The sequence below is a fragment of the Oncorhynchus keta genome, chromosome 23 (genome assembly GCF_023373465.1).
Source record: "Oncorhynchus keta strain PuntledgeMale-10-30-2019 chromosome 23, Oket_V2, whole genome shotgun sequence".
NCBI classification, from domain to species: domain Eukaryota; kingdom Metazoa; phylum Chordata; class Actinopteri; order Salmoniformes; family Salmonidae; genus Oncorhynchus; species Oncorhynchus keta.
Genome location: NC_068443.1, coordinates 39,276,197 through 39,301,830, shown reverse-complemented (window position 1 = coordinate 39,301,830; position 25,634 = coordinate 39,276,197). Strand labels below are relative to the sequence as shown.

Below are 25,634 nucleotides of genomic sequence, written 5' to 3'. Positions count from 1 at the left end.
AGTAAGTAGTGGAAAAGTTTCTAATTAGCCAAAATGCTAAATGCCACCAACCCTGATCAACCAAACTACTTTGCATTAAGTAACCATCTGTCTTATCATTATGTTTTTATTTATTTAACTAGGAAAGTCAGTTAATAAGTCGCTCTGGATAAGAGCGTCTGCTAAATGACTTAAATGTAAATGTAAATGTAAGAACAAATATACTTATTTACAATGACAGCCTACCCTGGCCAAACCCTAACGATGCTGGGCCAATTGTGCGCTGCCCTATGGGACTCCCAATCACATGCGGATGTGATACAGCCTGGAATCGAACCAGGGTCTGTAGTGATGCCTCTAACACTGAGGTGCAGTGCCTTAGACCGCTGTGCTACTCGGGAGCCCACCAAAGTAACCATAAGATATCGTACTAATTTCAGTGTCCAGGATTTACATTTACTATGTTACATCTAATCTATGAGACCAGGCTGAATATGATGATATCATAGTGAATTAACAATCCTTCCACCAACTAACTGGCAGATATCTATATAAAATTATTATTATTATTTTATTATTAACATTTTTTAATTGAAATCATTTGTAAACAAAAATTGCCCTGCAAGTGATTTTATTTGGCCCCCAAAGTTTTCTGAGAAGTGATTTCAATTTTGGAAATCTGTCCTAAAGTATTCCCACATATAATAGAGAGATATAGAGTATGTGATGATACACAAAATGTATGAAAGATTTGAAATGATTATGCTTAGTCAAATGTTGTATCTGTTTGGGCTTCTTGGAGTCTACAAATTATTCATAATTAAGTTCCCCCCCCTGACCATCCTCTCAATAATTTTTTTTTTTTAAATCGGTTCACTAGTTGATATATATGCTGCTTTATATGTCTAGTTTAAGGAACATCTAGCCAAAATATCATGACATAAGTGATAGTCAAAATGTAGGAAATTTGTGAAAGTCTAAATCAACATTTTGGCCATTTAAACAGCGTGTGTCCACCTTATCGACCAGGGGAGATGCACTCTGAACATTTAACTTTTTTCTTGGTTCTACTGATGTGCTTGTCTGTCTCCGACATAAAAATATATATATATATACTTTTTGACTTCTACACAAAATTACTTATTTACTTTTCAGTTTGAGTGTGTAGGTCGCAATCTTTATCATACAGCTATGAATAGGAATCGGGAGGTATGGACCGAAAGAGCAGCTTTTCTAAGGACCGCCCCCTTGACGTGAGGTGGCAAAGAGGAGACAAAATGTGATGTAATGACGCAAATGACCAGTGGATGAAGCCAGAGACATGTTTATTAAACAGAAGCATAGAATGGCTAGTCTTTTGTGCTCTGACTTACAAAACGTTGGGGAATTAATAAAATAAGTAATTTAAGCATATTATCAGTCAGCAAGTAACTGCATCGGGCACTTTAAGCTTAAATAGATTATAGAATAGAATGAATTTCTGTTACCTGGCCAGTAGTGGAGCTCTGTGAAAATGGATTGAAGAGGTGAGGGGATCTGTCTGCAGAAAACAGGGGAGTCAATGCCAATTTTGCCACCAAAGAACCCTAGAAAGACAGTATAAGGAGAGTTGGATGTACATATTCAACCCAAATGGTCTTCTTCACTTCAGACAATCCTTTTAGGATTTAGTTACATTTATAACCACATATTTGTGATTCTCTGTTTTAAAATAAACGTGTTCATATAAACGATACACAATTAATTCTATAAAATACAGCAAATCGGTGCTATGCAAAAACATGCATTTTTGGTATTTTATATTTTATTAGGATCCCCAATTACGGGGGGCCCAAACAGTAAACAAAACACACACACAAAAATATATACACAAAACACTACATAATACAACACAATGCAAATTTCATTAGAATTTATATATACACACATATACTGAACTGAGTTACAGTTCATATAAGAAAATCAATAAATTGAAATAAATTCATTAGGCCCTAATCTATGGATTTCACATGACTGGGAATACAGATATGCAGCTGTTGGTCACAGATACCTTAAAAAACGTAGGGGTGTGGATCCGAAAACTAGTCCATATCTGGTGTGGCTGCTATTTGCCTCATACAGTGTGACATCTCCTCAGCATAGAGTTGATCTGGCTATTGATTGTGGTCTGCGGTTGTGAGGCTGGGTGGACGTACTGGAGACGGCTTATGGTATAGAAATTAACATTAAATTATCTGGCAACAGCTCTGGTCAGCATGCCAATTGCACGCTCCCACGAAACATGCGACATCTGTGGCATTGTGTTTTGCGACAAAACTGTACATTTTAGAGTGGCCTTTTATTGTCCCCAGCACAAGGTGCACATGTGTAATGATCATGCTGTTTAATCAGCTTCTTGATATGCCAAATGTGTCAGGTGGATTGATTATCTTGGCAAAGGAGAAATGCTCACTAACAGGGATGTAAACAAATGTGACCGACCGGCTCGATTAGGTCTTATGTAGCAACATTTTCTTTGTAACACTGGATAAAAGTATAGACTTTGAGCTACAAAATGGTATATCATATACACTACAGTTGAGGAACTTGTAACCTCACTTGAGAAAATGGCCATTGAATATTTTGGTAAACCTACTGGAGAGCTCTTCTTTCTCTCTTCTACACCCATTCAGCATCATTCACACCCTCTTAAGCCTTAGCCCCACGCATCTCTAAGGATTCACATGTGAGGCCATGTACTAAACAACCAAAGAATTCAAGACTAAAGGCTGGTTTATACTATATCAAATTGACAGTTGTCGCAGTGACATTATATTGTCATCCGACATCAAACTTGTCGTTGTCGTTATGAAAAGGTATAAACACAAAAACTACAGGCTGCATGACATCAGCTTTCTGGTGGTCCAAAATAGCATAACACCAATAAACCCACCCGTTTAAAAATGAAAAGCAACTTGTTTTGGTTCGCTTTTAGCTTATTGGCTAGCTAATGTTAAGTTAGCTAGTTAGCCAGTTCAAATAATGACCATATACTTTAACTGACAATGTCATGGGCACAACTTTCACTGGGGGGACATGTCCACCCCACATTCTTAAATTGCATTTTTGCTCCCACCAGTTTTATAATTGGAATGTGATACAAAACGAGGCAATGATGTGCTTTAGGACCATGCAAACACCTCAGAGCGGCTGGGTAGGCTGTTTGGAGTGTTTATCCGACAGGATAAAATATTTCAATAGTTATAATAATTATGTCCCCCCACCTCTAAAACCAAAGTTGCGCCCCTGCCTACACATACTGACCAGCTCATGTTACAGACAGAAAGCATGCTACATGGCAGACCAATCCGAACTCATCTCTCGGCATGTCCAGCCCAGCCATTACCTCAGCTAATCATGGCTAGTGGGAAGGTTCCTGTCTTATTCCGTGGCTAAACCAACTAGGCTAGTAATTTAACTATTTTATTTCTATTTACAGATGGCATACAAGTTTGTTACTAAGGCACATGAAGGTTTACATGTTCCAGAAGGCATTTCTGCCCCCCAAAAAAGAAAATAATAAAAGTTTTAAAAGTTTACGTTCAAATGGCTGTCCTGTGAGGTAGTGACGCGTGACATACGCCTAGTTTCCTGAAACCAGTCACAAATTTGTGCACAAAATTTGAAATAAACAAGTGTTTTGTGCATATGAATAAATTCTGGGATCTTAATTCAATTTATAAAACAATTTATGAAACATAGGGCCAACACATTTGCATTTATATTTTTGTTCAGTATAACAATGTGCCCCTTCACAGTCCCCATCATGCCGTAAGGTGTTCTTTTATCCATTTCTTTTACTGTTTTTTTTGCTAGCTTGAGTTACCTTGGGTGGCAGAGAGTTCCATGTAGTCATGGGCATGGCTCTATTTAATACTGTGTGTTTCCCAGCCTCTGTTCTGGACCTGGGGACTGTGAAGAGACCTCTTTTTGCATGTCTTGTGCAGAACTGATTGTCCGAACTGTGTGCCAAATGCTTGAACAGGCAGTTTGCTACATTTAACACATCAACACCACGCACAATGACCAATAGTGTCAGGATAGTAAACCAGGAGAGATTGACATGCATATCACTGACATTCAACCTCCGTGTACATCTAAGTGCAATAAGTGCTGCTCTGTTCTGGACCAACTGCAATTTTCCTGTCCTTCTTTGCCGCACATGACTACACATGTGTTATAAAATATAAATCGATAGTATCAGTTGCCTGCTCTTTTTTGACCTATAAGGAGAAAAGATTTGGCACCTCTGAAGTTTGATACAAGAAGCAACAGAGGCCAAGGGAAGCATTTCTTTTAAGTCCTCCTTTTAATATAAAAAAACTTGGTAAAAAATACTTATTTTAAACTGTACAGTCACCAAGTACACAGAATGATCACAACTTCAAACAGTTCTTCATTTGGCGTCTCCAGGTGCAACAAAACTATGGCCTGTAGGACTTGCTTGGTTGATATAGATGTCAAGAAAGCAGAGCAATGCCTTATCATGGACAGACCTATTCCAATTTTAGCACAGCCATTGAGTCTATATGTTTTGACCATGACAGCTTGCTTTCTAGGGTTACACCCAGCAGTTTAAGTCTCCTCAACTTACTCAATCACCACATTATTCAGTAATAGATCAAGATGAGGTTTAGGGTTGAATGAGTTTTTGTCCCAAAAATGACGTATTTAGTTTTTGACATTATTTAGTGCCAGCCTATTGCTAGTTACCCATTCTAAAATTGACTGGATCTCTATGTTAAGGGTGTCAGTTATTTATTTTACTGTCGTAGCTTACGTGTATACAATTGAGTCGTCAGCATATATAGACACACAGGCTTTATTCAAGGTCAGTGGATGGTCATTAGTAAAAACAGAAAACAATAATGTCTCAAGCCAGCTTCCCTGCGGTACACCACACTAAACTGAATTTGCATGAGAGAGGCCTCCATGAAAGAAAACCCTCTGTGTTCTATTAGATAAAACTCTCAATCCATGATAAGGCAGAGAGTGTAAATCCATAAGGTAAATCCATAACCCCTATGTTTTTTCTGCAATAAGTTATGATCAATGCTATCAAAAGCTGCATTAAAATCTAACAAACCAGCTCCCAAAACCTTCTTATTATCAATTGCTTTCAGCCAATCATCAGTCATTTGTGTCAGTGATGAGCATGTGGAGTGCATGCTGAAAGTCAGTTAATTTGTTTTCTGTAAAATAACATTGTATTTTGTCAAACTTTTTCCAAAAGTTTTCTAAGCATCGGTAACAGGCTGATTGATCGGCTGTTGGAACCATTAAAAAGGGTGCTTTGCTATTTTGGGCAGCGGAATGACCTTTGCCTCCCTCCAGGCCTGAGGGCACACACTGTCTTCTAGGCTTAAATTGAAGATGTGACGTTTTCTGTAAGTCTTCACAAGGTTTTCACACACTGTTGCTGGTATTTTGGCCCATTCCTCCATGCAGATCTCCTCTAGAGCAGTGATGCTTTGGGGCTGTCGCTGGGCAACACAGGCTTTCAACTCCCTCCAAAGATTTTCTATGGGGTTGAGATCTGGAGACTGGCTAGGCCACTCCAGGACCTTGAAATGCTTCTTACGAAGCCACTCCTTTGTTGCCCGGGCAGTGTGTTTGGGATCATTGTCATGCTGAAAGACCCAGCCACGTTTCATATTCAATGCCCTTGCTGATGGAAGGAGGTTTTCACTCAAAATCTCACGATACATGGCCCCATTCATTCTTTCCTTTACACGGATCAGTCGACCTGGTCCCTTTGCAGAAAAACAGCCCCAAAGCATTATGTTTCCACCCCCATGCTTCACAGTAGGTATGGTGTTCTTTGGATGCAACTCAGAATTCTTTGTCCTCCAAACACGACGAGTTGAGTTTTTACCAAAAAGTTATATTTTGGTTTCATCTGACCATAAGACATTCTCCCAATCTTCTTCTGGATAACATCCAAATGCTCTCTATCAAACTTCAGACCGGCCTGGACATGTACTGGCTTAAGCAGGGGGACATGTCTGGCACTGCAGGATTTGAGTCCCTGACGGCATAGTGTGTTACTGATGGTAGACTTTGTTACTTTGGTCCCAACTCTCTGCAGGTCATTCACTAGGTCCCCCCCGTGTGGTTCTGGGATTTTTGCTCACCGTTCTTGTGATCATTTTGACCCCACGGGGTGAGATCTTGCGTGGAGCCCCAGATCGAGGGAGATTATCAGTGGTCTGTAAGTATGTCTTCCATTTCCTAATAATTACTCCCACAGTTGATTTCTTCAAACCAAGCTGCTTACCTATTGCAGATTCAGTCTTCCCAGCCTGGTGCAGGTCTACAATTTTGTTTCTGGTGTCCTTTGGCAGCTCTTTGGTCTTGGCCATAGTGGAATTTGGAGTGTGACTGTTTGAGGTTGTGGACAGGTGTCTTTTATACTGATAACAAGTTCAAACAGGTACCATTAATACAGGTAATGAGTGGAGGACAGAGGAGCCTCTTAAAGAAGAAGTTACAGGGGTGTAAGAGCCAGAAATCTTGCTTGTTTTGTAGGTGACCAAATACTTATTATCCACCATAATTTGCAAATAAATTAATTAAAAATCCTACAATGTGATTTTCTGGATTTTTTTTCTCATTTTGTCTGTACCTATGATGAAAATTACAGGCCTCTCTCATATTTTTAAGTGGGAGAACTTTCACAATTGGTGGCTGACTAAATACTCTTTTGCCCCACTGTATATTCATGTCATAGCTAATTTGTCAACGATAAATATTGATACATTACTAGCGGAAACACTTAAATCACCCAAAATAAGTGAATTAGTGGGTGATGGGGATGTCAGAACCAAACAGGCTACATTGTCCCCCATAATCTGATTGTGGTAGTGGGGTGGTAGATGCCTAATCTCCCTTATGGCTCAGCTCAGGTGCCAACATATTACATACACCGTAGACAAACGGTACATAATTTACACACACACACACACACACACACACACACACACACACACACACACACACACACACACACACACACACACACACACACACACACACACACACACACACACACACACACACACACACACAATAGTCTTCATTATCAATAGGCATGTCCTTAGCCTCACCATGCTTGTTGTGAAAGAATGACTGTGAGGACAGGTGGGAGGTCCTCCAGGCCTTTTGGCTGGGGCTGGATGAGGACGGCACACCCTGTTGACTCAGACGAGGTAACACACCACTCACTATCTCGTCCAGCTGCCGCACGCCCAGGTCAGACAGGCCCAGGTCACTCAGGCTCCATGTGGGCTATGCATACGAGCACAAACAGGGATGGACACACACACACACACACACTTTAAATGCTTTATTTGAATCCACAAATCATATTACATATCAAAAAGATTCACACATTTCAAAGGTTACAGATACATGGACACTTGTAGATACAGAAAGCACCTTCACCATATATACTAAGCTGCCCATGACCGCTGACACAGAGCAGTATTTGCAAGCTGCTTTGCCTTAGTTCTTGGCAAGCCTATAATCTGTAGGTCACGTGTGTGTTTACCTCGTTACTATGCAAGTCCTGTTCTGAGGCATGCTGTTTCTGCGGAGGTTTAGCAGTGGCACTGCTGCTGCTTCCCACTGAGCTCTTCAGGTAGTGGAGGGCGTTGATCAGGTGACTCAGGGGGACAGTGACCTGCCAGGAAACACAGAACAGGATGACATCCATTCAAAGACACTAATTCCTGTTGAGTATAAAACTACAAAATGGGCAAGACCAATTTAAACCTTTGTCCACACAACACGAACGCTGTCATGAACAAAGTGAGGCTGTAAAAGTATTGTATTTTACTATATAAAAAGGAAGTAAAGAAACAAGGAAAGATGGAAGTAAACAAGGAACGAGAAGCAGAAAGCATTTATGAGTGAAGATACATTCTGGGTGTTTTTTGTTATTATTATGGAGTAAAATGATATGAATGAACAATGGCCAGTATATTCTACACTATAGTAAATACTATGAGCAGAAAGAATTATGCCAACCGCCATCATAGCCCACAGAAGAAAAACAAGAACAAAGTAGAATTTTGCAAAAGCAGAACCCTTAGTTAAATGAACCTTGGTTGACCGGAAGCAGTTGCACATTTAAATACAGCTGCAAAGATTTGATTAACTTATTGGCAGCAACAATAAGACTTTCGGTTTTGCCTTCAAAATAAAGGTCTGCTTTAAAACGCTATGTGTATGATACGAAATTGATATATTTTTGCTGCTTTGCATAGTCATGGTGCATAATGTTCAAATTGTTACAAAATTATAACTACTAAACTAAAGAGAATGACTACTTTATAGAAGATAAATAATATTATAAAAAGTGGAGCACAATGAGAAATGGCTGTTTTTAATATGTAATTTTATGATATGTGTATGACTGGTGCTATGCTTAAATGTGTGTCTTGGTTCTTACAGATCCTATCACGGTTATAATTTATTTCCAGTTTGCTTGAGTTGTATTCCTGGATGATAATATGGCCTAGTCACTAGTGTCTTAAAGCCTCATGCGTTTTATCCCAGCTCTGTGAAACCATAACACTATGTGCTGTGCCCAGGAGTTGTCTTGCCATCTCTTGCTAATAAATACAAATCATTTGGTCATTCAGAGTTTGTGACTATTTACCCATGCAACAGGACATAGCTGCCAATGCAGTTCACTATATAAGGAATACATATTGGACTGCAGAGGAAAACGTTTACTACACCTCTCAGCTAAAGTGAGGTGCAAGACTCAATAGGGTCTCCACCAACCAAATATGTTTAGGGGATGGTGTCGTACGGACTGTTGCTGGATTTTTACTCCACCACCTCCATAGTCCCCAATGCAATACACTGTATGGGACTCCACTACCGGTCTCAGCTAAAGTGGGGTGAAAAAGGCTCAGTAGGGTGAGTTTGAACAAAAAGCGAAGTCATAGGAACGCTGGTCTTTTACTGTGGTCAAACAGCTTAAAATAGGGTGACAGGTCCCTATACGGTTCAAGTATAGCACTGTGTCATAGGCCACATATATTGTCATACCAAAATACTTTAGAATTTAAAAAGACATATCTTAGAATCTTCCATCTGGTGGACACTTTGGAAAAAAATACAACACACTATTTTTATTCAAAAAGTCAAGAGAGATGCAAGTAAAGTTGGCCCAAGAAAGCAAATTTTATTGATAACAAATATCACAATGAAGTTAATTAATCAAATTGATCATCAACAGTTACACATAAGTTTCAAATTAGGTTTAAAGTTTTATTGTCACATGCACAAGTACAATGGGTGGACTAAAAGGCCAGCAACACGGTATTATTCAATGCACTATGAAATGACCCCTTATATACATTCTACAGATCCCACTGAGTATTCCCTACAACATTTTTACTGCTGCACATAGAATAACATTTGCTCTATTCGCCAATATGTATTTCATACAGCGATTTCCATTGGGGGCATTTATTTGACCTTGGAACATGTTTTAAAACCCCACATTTATGCAAATGTGACTTAAATATTAACACATGAATCATTGTTAATGTTTAGACAATTATTATTAATATATCATGAACAAATACAGGTTATTGACACTAGTGTACTATTATGTGGGGGACCTTTATTTAGAAAAAAATCCGAAATTCTGTGACCGGAAATGTTTTATTATTGTTGCTGACGAGACGCTGATAAAGATTCGTTACTTATTATTCTCAGACGGGGTAGCTACAAACAACGACATAGAAACCATCGTGGTGAAAATAAGATTTCCCGCCAAGGTAATGCATGAATACCGTGTATTTTTATTCAACTAGACGTCAACTAAAATTACTTAAATGTAAATGTAACTAGCAATAAGGCTAACAGCATGCGTCTCTAGCTAGAATAATTGATTACCCAACCCAGTTGGCGCCATTACCGTGTATGCTTTTCTTTGTTTAGCCTAAAATGTTTTCGGCACTGTTGTGGCTAGTTAGTAACGTTATGAACGAGCTTGCTGTGTAATGTGGGTTAAAATGTCGTTATTAGACTAACTTCTTGGTAGCTAGCTAATATCAGTAACGCTAGATAACGTTAGCTAACTGAAAAACGTGCGTTAGAACCTGTCTTCTGCCATAATCCTTTTCTCATCATGCTGTTGCTTGTGGAAAAAGTGTCCTTGTGTGGGGTTGGATTACACAAAGTGGACAAATGCCAACACGCGGGCCATGCAAACGCATTTGAAGCCATTTCAAAACTTACATTGTCATAACTAATATCAATTGTTTGTATTAGCGTCACTGCAGTCCTAGCCCATTTCATATGACTGGTGTCTTTTACATTGATCTCGACCATTTATTTTCGTTCGGTGGTTGCAATAAGTAGGCTTTTCTTTTCGCTGACGGTTTTTATTGAAGTCAATTCGGCCCATGTCTCATCAGGGTAACGTGGTTCTGGGCTGGAAACGTGATATTACAATAAATTGCCATTTGCATGCCACTAAATTCAGCATTACGTCTACATGCCTGACTAGCTCCCCTCGATAAAACGGAGTAATTATGTCTGGCGGTGGAACAGGAATTAACTGACACAATATAGGCCTAAACAAAATCACACATTTAGGGTAAAATTTCTGCTCACTTTATCGATTATTGACCATTTTGTTTCTCTTAATTATACAACCTGTTGAATTTATGTTTTCAAAGCAATGGAGGGAGCCATGAAGAATATTTGTTTTAAGTAACCATGTGAATGTATTTTGCGCCCCTGAAGATCACAGGTCAATCTGAAAAGAGCCAGGTTGAGAGAATAGAAGGAAAGGAGATTACAATGGAGGTGGAAGAGGCAACCAAGTCTGAAGAAGTGCAGGTGGATGTGGCTGGCAGCGAAGAGAAGTCAGATGAAGCTTTGTCTAATGGTAGCCACACAACCCCTAAGAGAAGCAGGGGTAGGCCCCCCAAAAACCGACTCGTCTCTGAATCAGATCAAGCCTTATCCAATGGTAGCTCCACAACACCTAAGAGGGAACGGGGTAGGCCCAAAAGATCAGTCCCCGAGGAGGGAAGAGGTAGGCCAAGTGGAGCCTTGTCTAATAGTAGCACCACAACACCTAAAAAAGGTGAGCCAAAAGGTTCCAGGTTAGGTGCTAGCTGCATAACACCTAAGGCCAAAGGATCCGTGTTCACAAAACCCCAGATGCTGAAGGTTATAGGCAAACCGTCGCCAGGCCAACCCAGTAAAGTGGTTGACCCCTCCCCGGCCACACCCTTTAAAGTTAAATCAAAAAGGGGTAGGCCAAAGAAGATCCTAACACCCGAGGAAGAAGAGGAGAGAAAGAAACTGGAAAGTCAGCCAAGAGTGTTGAAGCAACTTGGAAGGCCACGCATCCATCCCCGCAATGACCCACCAGTCACTGAGCCTAGAAGAAGAGGCCGCCCATGCAAGTCTGAGGAGAAAAGGGGTGCTCACTTGCGGAAACCCCCCAATCCCAACCCCCCCATCTATGATGGTCCCCCACGGAAAAGGGGCCGTCCCCCTAGTGCAGCAAATAAAGATAAGACCGAGGCAGAGCAAGATGAGGCCAACGGTGAACCTCCAGTCAATCGATCCTGCAACTCCAACGAAAAAAGCGAGGAAGGATTTCCTCCAGTCGAAGAGGACAGTGAAACGGGAAAGGTGAACTGAGGAAAGTGAAACCAGAAAGGGGAATGGAGGAAAGCATTGTTGGGAAGGGCCCACAAGTAAGCATTTCACTGTTAGTCTACGCCTGTTTATGAAGCGTGTGACAAATGCATTTGCTTTGAACCCAACATCTCTCAAATTTCTACATTAAAATGTACAGTTTCACAACTTGAGGGGTTTGTTCACCAATTGAATCCTTGTAGTTTGCTTATCAATGTTACTCCTCAGATCATTTTATGATTTAGACTTAAGTCGTTTTTTTTTTGTTGACTGTCAGTCCTGATCACTAGGCCTACTTTGACATAACCAGTGGAGTAACATTTATAACAGGACAGCTTGTGAGAGATTTTTAGATTTGTCTGTTTTCAATAATTTTCTTTTGACATTTTAATGTGTTCATTGTCATAAAATCTGGTTGATTACAAAAATGTTATAGTTGTGGATGACTTGGTTTCACAGACCCTGGACAAATGTGTGACTTACAAATCATTAAAATCCAGACAGAAAATATTTACACAAGAAGCAATCTAATATCACACACAGTCAAAACTCTCCGTCGTTTAGTTCACCATTCTGCGATTCTCACTGTTAATAAACATCAGGCGTTTCAACACAATGAACTCATGACCATTTTGAAATTCGAATATAAATGCATTCCTTTATGTATCCACCTGTCAATTTAAACTCTGCCACTGACCGACTGAATTATACAGTGGCAAGAAAGTATGTGAACCCTTTGGAATTACCTTGATTTCTGCATAGATTGGTCATAAAATGTGATCTGATCTTCATCCAACAATAGACTGCTTAAAACACAATTTCTCATGACTTTATTTTCACACACCATGTAAACATTCACAGTGCAGGGTGGGAAAAGTATGTGAACCCTTGGTTTTAATAACTGGTTGACTCCTTTGGCAGCAATAACCTCGACCAAACGGTTTCTGTAGTTGTGGATCAGACCTGCACAACGGTCAGGAGGAATTATGGATCATTCCTCTTTAAAAAACTGTTTCAGTTCAGCAATATTCTTGGGTGTGAACCGCTCTTGAGATCATGGCACAGCATCTCAATCTGGTTGAGGTAGGGGTGCATTTTTTTCTGTTTAAACAATTCTGTTGATTTACTTGTTTTGGGTCATTGTCCTTTTGCATTACCCAACGTCTGTTGGCGGACAGATAGCCTTTACATTCTCTGTCAAAATGTCCAACTTGGGAATACATTTTTCCATCAATGATCGCAAGCTGTCCAGGCCCTGAGGCAGGAAAGCAGCCCCAAACCATGATGCTCCCTCCACCATACTTTACAGTTGGGATGAGGTTTGATGTGTGTTGTGCCTTTTTCTCCAGAGTGTTGTGTTCCGTCCGTCCAAACAACTCAACTTTGGTTTAATCTGTTAACCGAATATTTAGCCAGTAGCGCTGTGGAACATCCAAGTGCTCTTTTGCTAACTTCAGACATGTTGCAATGGGTTTTTTTGGACAGCAGTGGCTTCTTTCATGGTATCCACCCATGACCACCATTTTAGTTCAGTGGTTCACGGACTGTAGACTCTGCAGAGGAGTTAGCATGTTCCAGGGATTTCTGTAAGTATTTAGCTGACACTAGTATTCTTCTTAACCTCATTGAGTATTCTGCACTGTGCTCTTGCAATCATCTTTGCAGGACTGACACTCCTAGGGAGAGTAGTAAGTGCTGAACTTTCTCCATTTATAGACTATTTGTCTTACCTTGGACTGATGATCAAGGCTCTGAGATACTTTTGTCACCCATTCCAGCTTTATGCAAGTCAATGATCCGTAATCTTTTGAGAGCTCTATTCAAGCTATGGTTAACATCAGTCAATTCTTGTGAATAGCAAAACTCTTAATTGTGAGGTTAATTTTTAATAGGGCAGCTCTAACCAACATCTCCAATCTTGTCTCATTGATTGGACTCCAGTTTAGCCGACGCCTGACTCAATTAGCTTTTGAAGTCTTTAGCCTAGGGGTTCACATACTTTTTCCAACCTACACTGAATGTTTAAATGTATTTTTCTTGTCTATATTTAATACAATATTTTGTGTTAGTTCAAGCACCGTGTTTGTCTTGACTTAAATTAATAGATAAAATGTATGCAGAAATCCAGGTAATTCCAAAGGGTTCACATCCTTTTTCTTGCCACTGTATAGCCTAGAGGATATCTATTGAGATACTGTATCTTCCCATATTGTACATCAATCCCACTGTACATTTCACATTTGTTTTCATCCTTTTTACTATGTTTTTGCTTATAGCTGTATTAATTTACTTTAGTTCGCTCCTCAATTCATGCACATTGGTTGGAGTGAGTTCCCTTCATATTGCAATAATACTGTACCAAAAGTGACATTTGGGTAGTGCGATCTGCCATGTTCTGAATCGGGCTAATTGTCAGAGTAGGCCTAATTTTAGTAGAGCAATGAATTTGTTTTTAATTTGGTCTTTTCTCATACAGCTTTGTAGCTTGAGCCCATCAAATCCTAAATGACCCATGTCAGCAGTTCTGGTAGGTCTGTGATTGTCTAGGTTGAGGGGAATTTCTGATTAATCCAGAACAAGGTCTGTGAAACCACTGAAGGTAACATGAATTAGTTTTTTTCAGAGTGTGTAAATTGTAAGTTTACTGCAATAAAATGTCAAACTTTACTACAAATGTTTTTTCAATGTCAATAAAGCTTAGTCTTATTTAGTATCTCTGGCTTTCGAGTGTATTGACTTACATGTTAAATTGTGAGCCAAGTCAGCGTCCCTGGAGCTGTTTAATTTGACCTTTTTAATTAGGCAAGTCAGTTAAGAACAAATTCTTATTTACAATGACTGCCTACCCCGGCCAAACCTGGACGACGCTGGGACAATTATGCGCCGCCTTATGTAGGGGTAAATGCATACCGGCAGGAGACGTACCTGTGATGTCACATCAGCAGCCCCCTGTGCATGGGTTCACTTCATGCTGCTCACAGCGTGGTAGCCACGGGACCAAAACTGGAAAAGTTGAGCCTCCCGCTTTAACGCTCTTAGTTGTGGAAATTAACCCACTTTCTGCATCTACGTCCTATCGCCGAGTCTACCATTTATTTAAATTTACTGTGCCGGTGGGCAGGACGGTCAGTCTCAAATTACCCCTGTTAACAATACCTTTTAGATGGTCATTAAAAGAGTGCGTTTTTCGCCCCTGCCTTCTCACCATTAAATCAAGCTGAAGAAATTGATGCCTTTATGTACGACCGGGTCCACGGGGGATACGAGTGTATGGCTGTCAGGGTTTCCGTTGTAAAAATGTGCTGGACATTTGACCAGTTGCATTTTAAATTTACCGGACCCATATGCATTGGATGTGTAACCTGATTAGGACATTGTTGGGTTCTGAGAATATGAAATGTTACTTCTTCATGCCACTGGAGTGATAAGGTTGGGGGTCTACAACAGAAGTTAAGGGTTATAGGAGGACGGTGTATATAGTGGGTGCAACTAAGCTTGGAATTTGTTGAGTGCAGGGAAGCGGTTACATGTGGAAGGCATTGATAAGGAGAGAGGGTAATGTATAACGTTTACATTATGTCAGGATATGTTAATTGTTAGCCATCAGGGATCCTCTGGGAGGAGAAGAGACAGTCTGGTATCAATAACCATGACAGCCTTGAGTTGGGGAGGAGTGAGCACTTTGGGGTAGAGGTCAGGTCAGATGAAGTGAGGAAGAACCGATATCACTAAGGAGTGATCGAGACTGGAGGAGACTCAGCCTAGGAGAAAGGGTTAAATATCAGTGCTTGTGTGAAATCGTCTAAATTACAGCTGTAACGACCCTTTGGGAAGAATTAAACTAGTGTCCGATAGTTATTTACTCTGAAAAATAAGAACATAACGTCCACCCACGGTGCTCATAATGACAAATCACATTTAGATTATGGTAATTAATCTTAACCGAACATGCAAGTCAACAATGCTTTAATGCGTGTCCTTATTGCGCACTGTGAAGATGTTAGAATAAGGCCTTGTCTAGACTTGAAAGTTCATGCAGCTTTAATATTCTGATCATGGAATTCCGAAGGCGTCATGCGTCTACACCTACATTTAAATGTGTCTACCGTGTCCGGACTGGCTTTTCCCGTGCTATATTCAAATGCCAGTATGCATTCTATAGTGGAATAGATAACATATTGTTAACATAACTGATGGCAGTAGCTTACTGCTTTGATGCTAGCTAGATACAGTAATGTCAAAGGGGCTTGCAAAAGGTTCCACCTCCTGAAGTGGTCAGCCAGATCTGAACACAATCAGACCATAAAGTGACTTTTGTGCATCTAGACCGGTCTTTTCAATGTAATCTTCGATTCTGGTAGCAGAAGTCGCATGTAAGTATCAAGTGTAGACACAACCCAACTGTCCACATTTACTTTTCCTAAGCCAACAAGATGAGTAACGAACAGCAAAATCACTAGTCTATGCATAGGTGGCGGTGTATGAGTTAAGTTTGGGGAAGCAAATTTTCACCATAAAATTTCACTTTTATAATGAAGCATTCCATGCATCATTGCATTTGCAGACTTATGCAAAATAGCTTACTATTTGTAATGTGCTGAGTAGATTGGACCGTCATAATTTAGGCAATGCTTAAATTGTAAATCAGGAGATGCTGAAACAAAAAGTAGGCCTTGAGGCACTTAGAAGTTGCACACATTGGGGATTATTTGTTTATTTTATTATTGGGTCCTGGAAGAATTTGCCCTTTTAGAATTGCATGAAATGTGTTCAGTCATTTTATGACTGGAGACTTTCTTCATACCTCACAATGGCACTGAGAATCTGAAATCAATACAAACGGCCACCAGCCTAGGTGTGTGGAGACATACAATGTTGTGCTAGAAAAGCTTTCACTCAACCAATGATGTGCAGCTTGTTTTACTTGTATTCATTTTTTTCTCCACCCAATAGGCTTATTTGGAAGTTGATCAAATATTTCGGTAGCCTACAGTCAGATTTGAGTATTCTCTCATAAGGGGCCAATTGCTTTCCAACCTGTGTTTTCCCGCAATTGTATTTGAAATATTGCGAAAAGCTTGTTCTGGCTGCATACTGTTCACTGACAGATTTGCCGAGCTTTCCCGGGCTATATGCCTTGTGATTGGGCTACAATCACAATCCACAGTGGGGCAATTTTTTTGTACTTTTACTCCCTTTTCTCCCCAATTTCAGGATATCAAATTAGTAGTTAGAATCTTGTCCCATCGCTGCAACTCCCCTACAGACTCGGGAGAGGTCGAGAGCCATGCGTCCCCCGAAATATGACCCTACCAGCTGCACTGCTTCTTGACACTGCTTGCTTAACCCGAAATTCGGCTGCACCAAGGACAAGGAAATCCCTTCCGGCCAAACCCTCCCCTAACCCAGACAATGCTGGGCCAATTGTGCACTTCGTTTCATGGGTCTCCCGGTCAGGTGTGACACTCCTTGGGATTGAACCTGGGTCTGTAGCAAAGCCTCAAGCACTGCACCACTCCGGAGGCCTGCTAGGCTTTTTTATTTTTTTTATTTTAAGATGCCATTGGTCCTCTGGATAAATTATAGGCATACTCCTGGTAGACTATTCTGAATTATTTCATTTGTTTCTGAACAGAGTAGTAATTCTATAACTTTGGAAAATGTATTTCAATTAAATCCGCTCCTCCAGCGCACTTCCCGCGGCTAACCAGCGCACTTAATCACTGCATTTAGCCAGGCTAACAATAGAACTCATTCACTGTTTGCAAAAAAAAGTCTGTTCAATGAATGACTGAGCGTGTATAGCCCTGGGCTATAACATACGTTTCTTCTTTCTTCGCACAGGAAAAATCCATTTCAAGCAATTATACTACATTTTGACTGGTAGACATGAGCATAATCTTTTTTTAATATGACAATTTACAGGGTAGCATAATCTGCTGACACTGACAAACAGATCATATAATAGGCCTAAAAGAAGGAAAATATTGTCTAAAAACAAACTTAAGTGGCACTGACCTAACAATGATAGAGTGAACATGCGCAGTGCGCACTCGCTGATGCCAATAAGACAGGCCTACTGTTCACTCAATTAAGTTGAGTTAGCTTCGTATTTAAGTTGTCTTCGTATTTCCCACAATTTATTTTATTTTATTATATTGCGATATGCCTGGCTGGCTGGGCCTCTACTTTTCACGGAGAGTCGCAACTCAACAATTATCTATTAAGTATTTGCTGCGCGCGCTGCCTTTCCTTCCGGACTGTAGGCCATGTGATTTAAAACAATCCACAGCTTATTTTTGTTTAAGGCTAGGGGAAGCTAATGATCCCCTGTGCCCAAATCATGCTTTAGTAGCCTATTTTATTTATTTATGTATAGACAGGAGTACTGTAGGTTAAATTAGGCTATATCAGTTTGGCAATTTACTTAGGGAAAGCTTCCCCTAGCATTATGGACGCGGCGCCTATGTCAATCGGTCAGCTTGTCGTGAAAGAGACAGCCCAAACAGACTCTGGGGACAGCTGTGAGACGATAGATTCCAAATTCATACAACCAGTAGGCCAAGGTACATCATTTTAATTTTTTTTATTTTACTAGGCAAGTCAGTTAAGAACAAATTCTTATTTTCAATGACGGCCTAGGAACAGTGGGTTAACTGCCTGTTCAGGGGCAAAACGACAGATTTGTACCTTGTCAGCTCGGGGATTCGAACTTGCAACCTTTCGATTACTCGTCCAACGCTCTAACCACTAGGCTACTCAGAACCTGACGTAACAGCACAGAACGTTTAAGCTTAAAATGTTGATAAACTATTATTTATTATTATTATTATAGCAACGCACACAAGGCAGTATGGAACATGCAAGTGTGCATTTGGCTACAGGACAATGAACGTTGAAAACCAATAGAACATGAGAGAAATAGCCTAGTGGTTTCAATGGCATATGGGAATGTTTATAAAATAATTGCATTCCCTGATATGGTCGGATTTTGCCTAGGCTACTTTGAAAGCAAGGTAAAACATGCCTCATATGTAGTAAAACGTTCAGGTTTCAAAAAATTAGTTAAGTAGCTAGATGTTTTCAAAATGCATACTGCCTCCAGCTCATTGCAAAGTGGTGTGTCGTGCTGATGAAGCCGGTCTTCTTTATAAAAGGCTTTTTTTAATTGTGGCAAAAACTTTTTAAAACACAATTGCATTTACACTTTACAAAAATGAATGCAACAATTTCAAAGATTTAATGAGTTACAGTTCATATAAGGAAATCAGTCCATTTAAATAAATTCATTAGGCCCTAATCTATGGATTTCACATGACTGGGAATACAGATATGCAGCTGTTGGTCACAGATACCTTAAAAACAAAAGTTATGTATGGGTGTGGACAAGAAAACCAGTCAGTATCTGGTGTGACCATTTGCCTCGCATAGAGTTGATCAAGCTGTTGATTGTGGAATGTTGTCCCACTCTTCAATTGCTGTGCGAAGATGCTGGATATTGGCGGGAACTGGAACACGTTGTCGTACATGTCGATCCAGAGCATCCCACACTTGCTTAATGGGTGACATGTCTGGTGAGTATGCAGGTCATGGAAGAACTGGGACATTTTCAGCTTCCAGGAATTGTGTACAGATCCCTGCGACATGGGGCCATGCATTATCATACTGAAACATGAGGTGATGGCAGCAGATGGCACGACAATGGGCCTCAGGATCTCGTAAAGGTATCTCTGTGCCTTCAAATTTCCATTGATAAAATGCAAGTGTGTTCATTGTCTGTAGTTTATGCCATAACCCCACCATAGGGCATCATGGTGACATCAGAAAACCGCTAGCCCACACGACGCCATACATGCAGTCTGCCCGTTATGGTTGAAACCGGGATTCATTCATGAAGAGCACACTTCTCCAGTGTGCCAGTGGCCATCGAAGGTGAGCATTTGCCCAATGAAGTCAGTTATGACGCCAAACCGCAGTCAGGTCAAGACCCTGGTGAGGATGACGAGCATGTATTTGTGCTTCCCTGAGATTGGGTTCAAGTCTGAGCTCTGGCTGGGCCACAAAGACAGAGACTTGTCCCGAAGCCACTACTGCGTTGTCCTGGCTGTGTGCTTAGGGTCGTTGTCCTGGCTGTGTGCTTAGGGTCGTTGTCCTGGCTGTGTGCTTAGGGTCGTTGTCCTGGCTGTGTGCTTAGGGTCGTTGTCCTGGCTGTGTGCTTAGGGTCGTTGTCCTGTTGGAAGGTGAACAATCACCCCAGCCTGAGGTCCTGAGTGCTCTGGAGCAGGTTCTCATCAAGGATCTCTCTGTACTTTGCTCCATTCATCTTTCCCTCAATCCTGACTAGTCTCCCAGTCCCTGAAAAACAGCCCCACAGCATGATGCTGTCACCACCATGCCTCACCGTAGAGATGGTGTCATGTTTACTCCAGACGTGATGCTTGGCATTCAGGCCAAAGAGTTAATTCTTGGTTTGATCAGACAAGAGCATTTTGTTTCTCATGGTCAATCCTTTAAGTGCTTTTTTGGCAAAACCAAGCAGGCTATCATGTGCCTTTTACTCAGGAGTGGATTCAGTCTGGCCACTCTACCATAAAGGCCTGATTGGTGGAGTGCTGCAAAGATGATTGTCCTACTAGAAGATTCTCCCATCTCCACTGAGGATTCTGGAGCTCTGTCAGAGTGACCATCGGGTTCTTGGGTCACCTCCCTGACCAAGGCCCTTCTTCCCCGATTGCCCAGTTTGGCCGGGGGGGGGCCCAGCTCTTCCATTTAAGAATAATGGAGGCCACTGTTCAATGCTGCAGACAATTTTTGGTATCTTTCACCAGACCTGTGCCTCTACGCAATCCTGTCTCGGAGCTCTACAGACAATTCCTTCGACCTCATGGCTTGGTTTTTGCTCTGACATGCACGGTCAACTGTGAGACCTTATATAGACAGGTGTGCGCCTTTCCAAATAATGCTCAATCAATCTAATTTACCATAGGTCGACTCGAATCAAGTTGCAGAAACAACTCAAGGATGATCAATGGCAACAGGATGCACCTGAGCTCAATTTCAAGTCTCATAGCAAAGGCTCTGAATAATTATATTTTTTATACAATTTGTAAAGCTTTCTAAACCTGTTTCACTTTGTCATTATGGGGTATTGATGAGGATTTGTTTTTAAATCCATGTTAGAATAAGGCTAATGTAACAAAATGTGGAAAAAGTAATGGGGTCTGAATACTTTCCAAATGCACTGTAACTGAGGGATGTCTCCTTTCATATCTGGAAAAGGACAAATTAGTAAAGGAGAAACTGATGCTGCAGCATTGCTCATCTTCGTAGATGAATCCAGTCAACATGGGTGTCTTGATAGAGATCAGCTGGTGAACCTACAGTAAAACAAATAAAAAGCATACCTGATGTTAGACTATCACTTTTTTTTAGAATGTTTTGAGAATGAAACAAATATTAATTCAAAGTCTGCTACCTCAGTTTGTATTTGCCATGCAAATGAACTGAATCCCCCAAAAACATTTCTACTGCATTTCAGCCCTGCCACAAAAGGACCAGCTAACATCATGTCAGTGATTCTTTCGTTAACACAGGTGTGAGTGTTGACGAGGACAAGGCTGGAGATCACTCTGTCATGCTGATTGAGTTCGAAATAACAGACTGAAAGCTTCAAAAGGAGCATGGTGCTTGGAATCATTGTTCTTCCTCTGTCAACCATGGTTACCTGGAAGGAAATAAGTGCCGTCATCATTGCGTACTTCAAGGAGAGCGGTTCAATTGTTGTGAAGGCGGCTACAGGGCGCCCAAGAAAGTCCAGCAAGCGCCAGGACCGTCTCCTAAAGTTGATTCAGCTGCGGGATCCGGGCATCACCAGTACAGAGCTTGCTCAGGAATGGCAGCAGGCAGGTGTGAGTGCATCTGCACGCAGTGAGGCGAAGACTTTTGGAGGACGGCCTGGTGTCAAGAAGGGCAGCAAAGAAGCCACTTCTCTCCAGGAAAAACATCAGGGACAGACTGATATTCTGCAAAAGGTACAAAAGGATTGGACTGCTGAGGACTGGGGTAAAGTAATTTTCTCTGAATCCCCTTTCCGATTGTTTGGGGCATCCAGAAAAAAGCTTGTCCGGAGAAGACAAGGTGAGCGCTACCATCAGTCCTGTATCATTCCAACAGTAAAGCATCCTGAGACCATTCATGTGTGGGGTTGCTTCTCAGCCAAGGGAGTGGGCTCACTTACAATTTTGCCATGAATAAAGAATGGTAACACATCCTCTGAGTTTGGTGATGAACAATTCATTTTCCAGCATGATGGAGCACATTGCCATAAGGCAAAAGTGATAACTAAGAGGCTCTGGGAACAAAACATCACTATTTTGGGTCAATGGCCAGGAAATTCCCTGGACCTTAATCCCATTGAGAACTTGTGGTCAATCCTCAAGAGGAGGGTGGACAAACAAAAACCCACAAATTCTGACAAACTCCAAGCATTGATTATGCAAGAATGGGCTGCCATCAGTCAGGATGTGGCCCAGAAGTTAATTGACAGCATGCCAGAGCAGATTGCAGAGGTCTTGAAAAGAAGGGTCAACACTGCAAATATTGACTTTTTGCATCAACTTCATGTAATTGTCAATAAAAGCCTTTGACATTTATGAAATGCTTGTAATTATACCTCAGTATTCCATAGTAACATCTGACAAAAATATCTAAAGACACTGAAGCAGCAAACTTTGTGGAAATGTATATTTGTGTCATTCTCAACTTTTGGCCACGACTCTATATGGTAGTCAGTCATATTGTACAATTTGTGTCTCCCCTTTTTCATGGTCATGGCTAGAAGGGATCCAGCTTTTGTAAAATGAATGTCAAATTTAACTTTTCATAGTAGGTTAAGGTTAGGAAAAGGGTAAGCTAAAATGCCATAAAATGTTTTAAAGTTAATTTGCTGGATCCCTTCTAGCCATGACCCCTTTTCAAATGCCAAGATTACATGGTTGCATTCAAGACAAGGTCGTTTTTATTTATCTGTTTACAGCGCCAGGCTATTCTGATTCTGCTAATGTTTCCAGTCATGAAAAGTTTAACAAAATACACATTTTTTGCAATGGAAAGAAACTCCTCTGATATATCCTGTAGGCCTACGCGCTCATTAATAGCCTAAATTATGACTATCCAATCTACTCATCACATTAGGAATAGTAGGCTTACATCAGACTGCAAATGCAATGATAAATGCATGCAATCAAGCCTTTGTCACAAAGGTGAATTTTTATGGGGGGGGGGGTTCCCAAAAACTTGAAACTCACGCGCTGCCTATGTAAGAGAGACTACAAGCTATCTAGCTAGCTAATGTTGGCTGACTTTAATAGTCTTGTTGTGAACACCTTGTTAGCAGCGGAACTCGAAATTGGACTTACCAGTTGGTTCAGGTCTTGACGGGCAAAAAGGTTTCTTCGCTTTTCTGACAGTTCTTGAGTCTTATCTCGTATTTTCCCGTTGTCTTTTCTACCTTGTTATAGAGCAACCAAATACAGCACAGAAATGGACTGTGGTGATGAATCAACTAGTTTCAGGAACCGTTAGCACGCAGCTTGGGGTAGCCTCTCAGATGTGGTCGAAATAATTGATTGTGTGGTTTTACAACATGGCCGCAAGGAGGCGTCATATGTCAACTCCCTGGCCACACTAAAGTAATTTTGGGCTGAAGAATCCGTCTATCGTCTGCACAAGGGCTTGGAAACCACCGCACTAGTTTAAGCACCGCCTTTGCCAAATCCTGATTCGTCCAAATAATGGAAAAAAAAACTACTACTGCTCATAATTACACAATTATACGTCGTGAGCGTTGACAGATTCTCGCCGTTTCATATGTCCACCAGAGATTAATAGCAGCACCAAAATAACAACTCGTGATACTGTTCTGCAGACCTCAATGTAACAAGCTATCCACCTGGTATTACAATAATAGCATAAACTAGCTACAATTGAAGAGTTGATTATGTTTCTGGGTCTGCAACTCTTGGCTTGTATATACAGCTTTGACTTCTAGCTGTGCTAGCTAGATTGTTGATATTACCCAGGAAGAGAGCAGTGCTGAGTTTCTAGCATTTCTGCAGCGGCAGACACATTAGCCTAGGCTAGTTAACGTTTGCCGGTGAAAGTATATTTTAAAACCCTGGTGAAATTGACAACATATCCCTTCCAAACTGCTCAATAACCATCTCATGAGAAGAAACGACTGACAGAGATAAGGTTAGCTTTGCACAACTATGGCTAGCTAACGTTAACTGGTAAACATTCAACACTCAATGTCAATGGCTAGCTAGTTACTCTATTACATTAACGCTAGCTACTTTCTTACCTGTGGTTGGACTGTTGTTGACAAGGAAAACATTTCCAATGTCGCTCTTAGACAGGCCAACAAATATGTTTCAACGTTCCTTTCCGAATTCTCCTTCTTTCTCTGTCTGTGTTCCTTTAGCTAATGTTACTGAAACTCCTGTTCAATGTGCGATCCACCCATTTAGCTTGTGAAGTTCGCAAGAGGAAAGCTGCTCATTTTAAAGGTCAACCGGATATTTTTCTTTTTGACAACCGGAGTAAATTCGCTGGCTAAAGGCTTAAAGAAACAACCCTTAAGGAATAGTTCACCCAAATTAAGGCATCTTATCATAAAGTGTGGGTCATGACCAATGACGTATACCAGACTGTAAAAACATATAAACCCTGGATTGCTGATGCTATGTATTGGCCATTGAGAGGCAGCCCTCCATACGAATGAATGCAATTCTAAAGTATTTAAATTAAATACAACATTATATAGTATCTCCTCCTTGTCAAGAAAAGCACATGAGCTAATTATAATACACAAAGTAAGCAAAACAATCAAGTCATTCCAACAGCCTAAAATTATGAATAATATACTAATGAGATAGACCTATATAAGCAATAGGCCTATAAACATTTAGAAGTATAAACTATGGAATGATGAGCGGATAAGAGGCAATCCGTAATTTCTATTAATACATTAATGAGCGAGCAAAGATGGACGTAGTCAATATAACTATTTGTTCAGCACTTTTGAAATGTACAGACAGAATTCCGAACACGGGCCGTTTTTACAGTATTCTCCCTGTACCCCAAGTCAGAACCGTAGGATAAATAAAGGGGGTATATAATATAAGCAGACAAAAGAAAGCTCTTGCAATATTAAATGACATTACTCTAAAACAGGCTATAGGCTACATGTGCACCACAAAGTCAGAACAGTAGACTAAGTTCTGAGGGGGAAAGGAACCAAATTATTAGGGTAAGGCACATGGGCTACTAAAAACGTACTACACAACATACACTTAGTATTACTTTCTTAGCTACAGTATACAGTACCAGTCAAAAATTTGGACACTGCTACTGTACTCATTCAAGGGTTTTTCTTTATTTTTGACTATTTTCTACATTGTAGAATAATAGTGAAGACATCAAACTATGAAATCATGTAGTAACCAAAAAAAGTGTTAAACAAATCAAAATATATATTATATTACAGAATCTTCAAAGTAGCCACCCTTTGCCTTGATGACAGCTTTGCACACTCTTGGCATTCTCTCAACCAGCTTCACCTGGAATGCTTTTCCAACAGTCTTGAAGGAGTTCTAGCATATGCTGAGCACTTGTTGACTGCTTTTCCTTCACTCTACGGTCCAACTCATCCCAAACCATCTCAATTGGGTAGAGGTAGGGTGATTCTGGAGGCCAGGTCATCTGATGCAGCACTCCATCACTCTCCTTCTTAGCGGAAACCAGATGGGATGGCGTATCGCTTGCCGAATGCTGTGGTAGCCATGCTGGTTAAGTGTGCCTTGAATTCTAAATAAATCACTGACAGTGTCACGAGAAAAGCACCATCACACCTCCTTCACTCTTCACATTGGGAACTA

General features: G+C 40.7%; 2 protein-coding genes across 6 annotated transcripts in view; one reads left to right on the top strand and one right to left on the bottom strand.

Moving 5' to 3' along the window:
• Positions 1-24,372, bottom strand: part of LOC118402301 (ATP-dependent zinc metalloprotease YME1L1-like) — a 46,815-nt gene extending 22,443 nt beyond the window's left edge. For 2 of the 5 annotated variants that reach the window (XM_052477197.1, XM_035800393.2), the window contains exons 1-4: positions 24,059-24,371; positions 7,568-7,699; positions 7,125-7,305; positions 1,467-1,565 (exon numbers count right to left, since the gene is read on the bottom strand). In XM_052477197.1, coding sequence (XP_052333157.1) covers positions 1,467-1,565; positions 7,125-7,305; positions 7,568-7,699; positions 24,059-24,091 — 445 coding nt within the window. In that variant the 5' untranslated portion in view covers positions 24,092-24,371. Of the gene's footprint in view, positions 1-1,466; positions 1,566-7,124; positions 7,306-7,567; positions 7,700-8,046; positions 8,114-24,058 lie in introns of those variants that run through there. The other 3 variants (XM_052477198.1, XM_052477199.1, XM_052477200.1) reach the window with 3 other exon arrangements.
• Positions 9,594-14,410, top strand: LOC127911057 (myoneurin-like). Its single transcript, XM_052477201.1, has 2 exons — positions 9,594-9,815; positions 10,789-14,410. The coding sequence occupies exons 1-2, from the start codon at positions 9,609-9,611 to the stop codon at positions 11,698-11,700; spliced, it is 1,119 nt and encodes a 372-aa protein (XP_052333161.1). The 5' UTR covers positions 9,594-9,608; the 3' UTR covers positions 11,701-14,410.
• Positions 24,373-25,634: the final 1,262 nt, after the last annotated feature.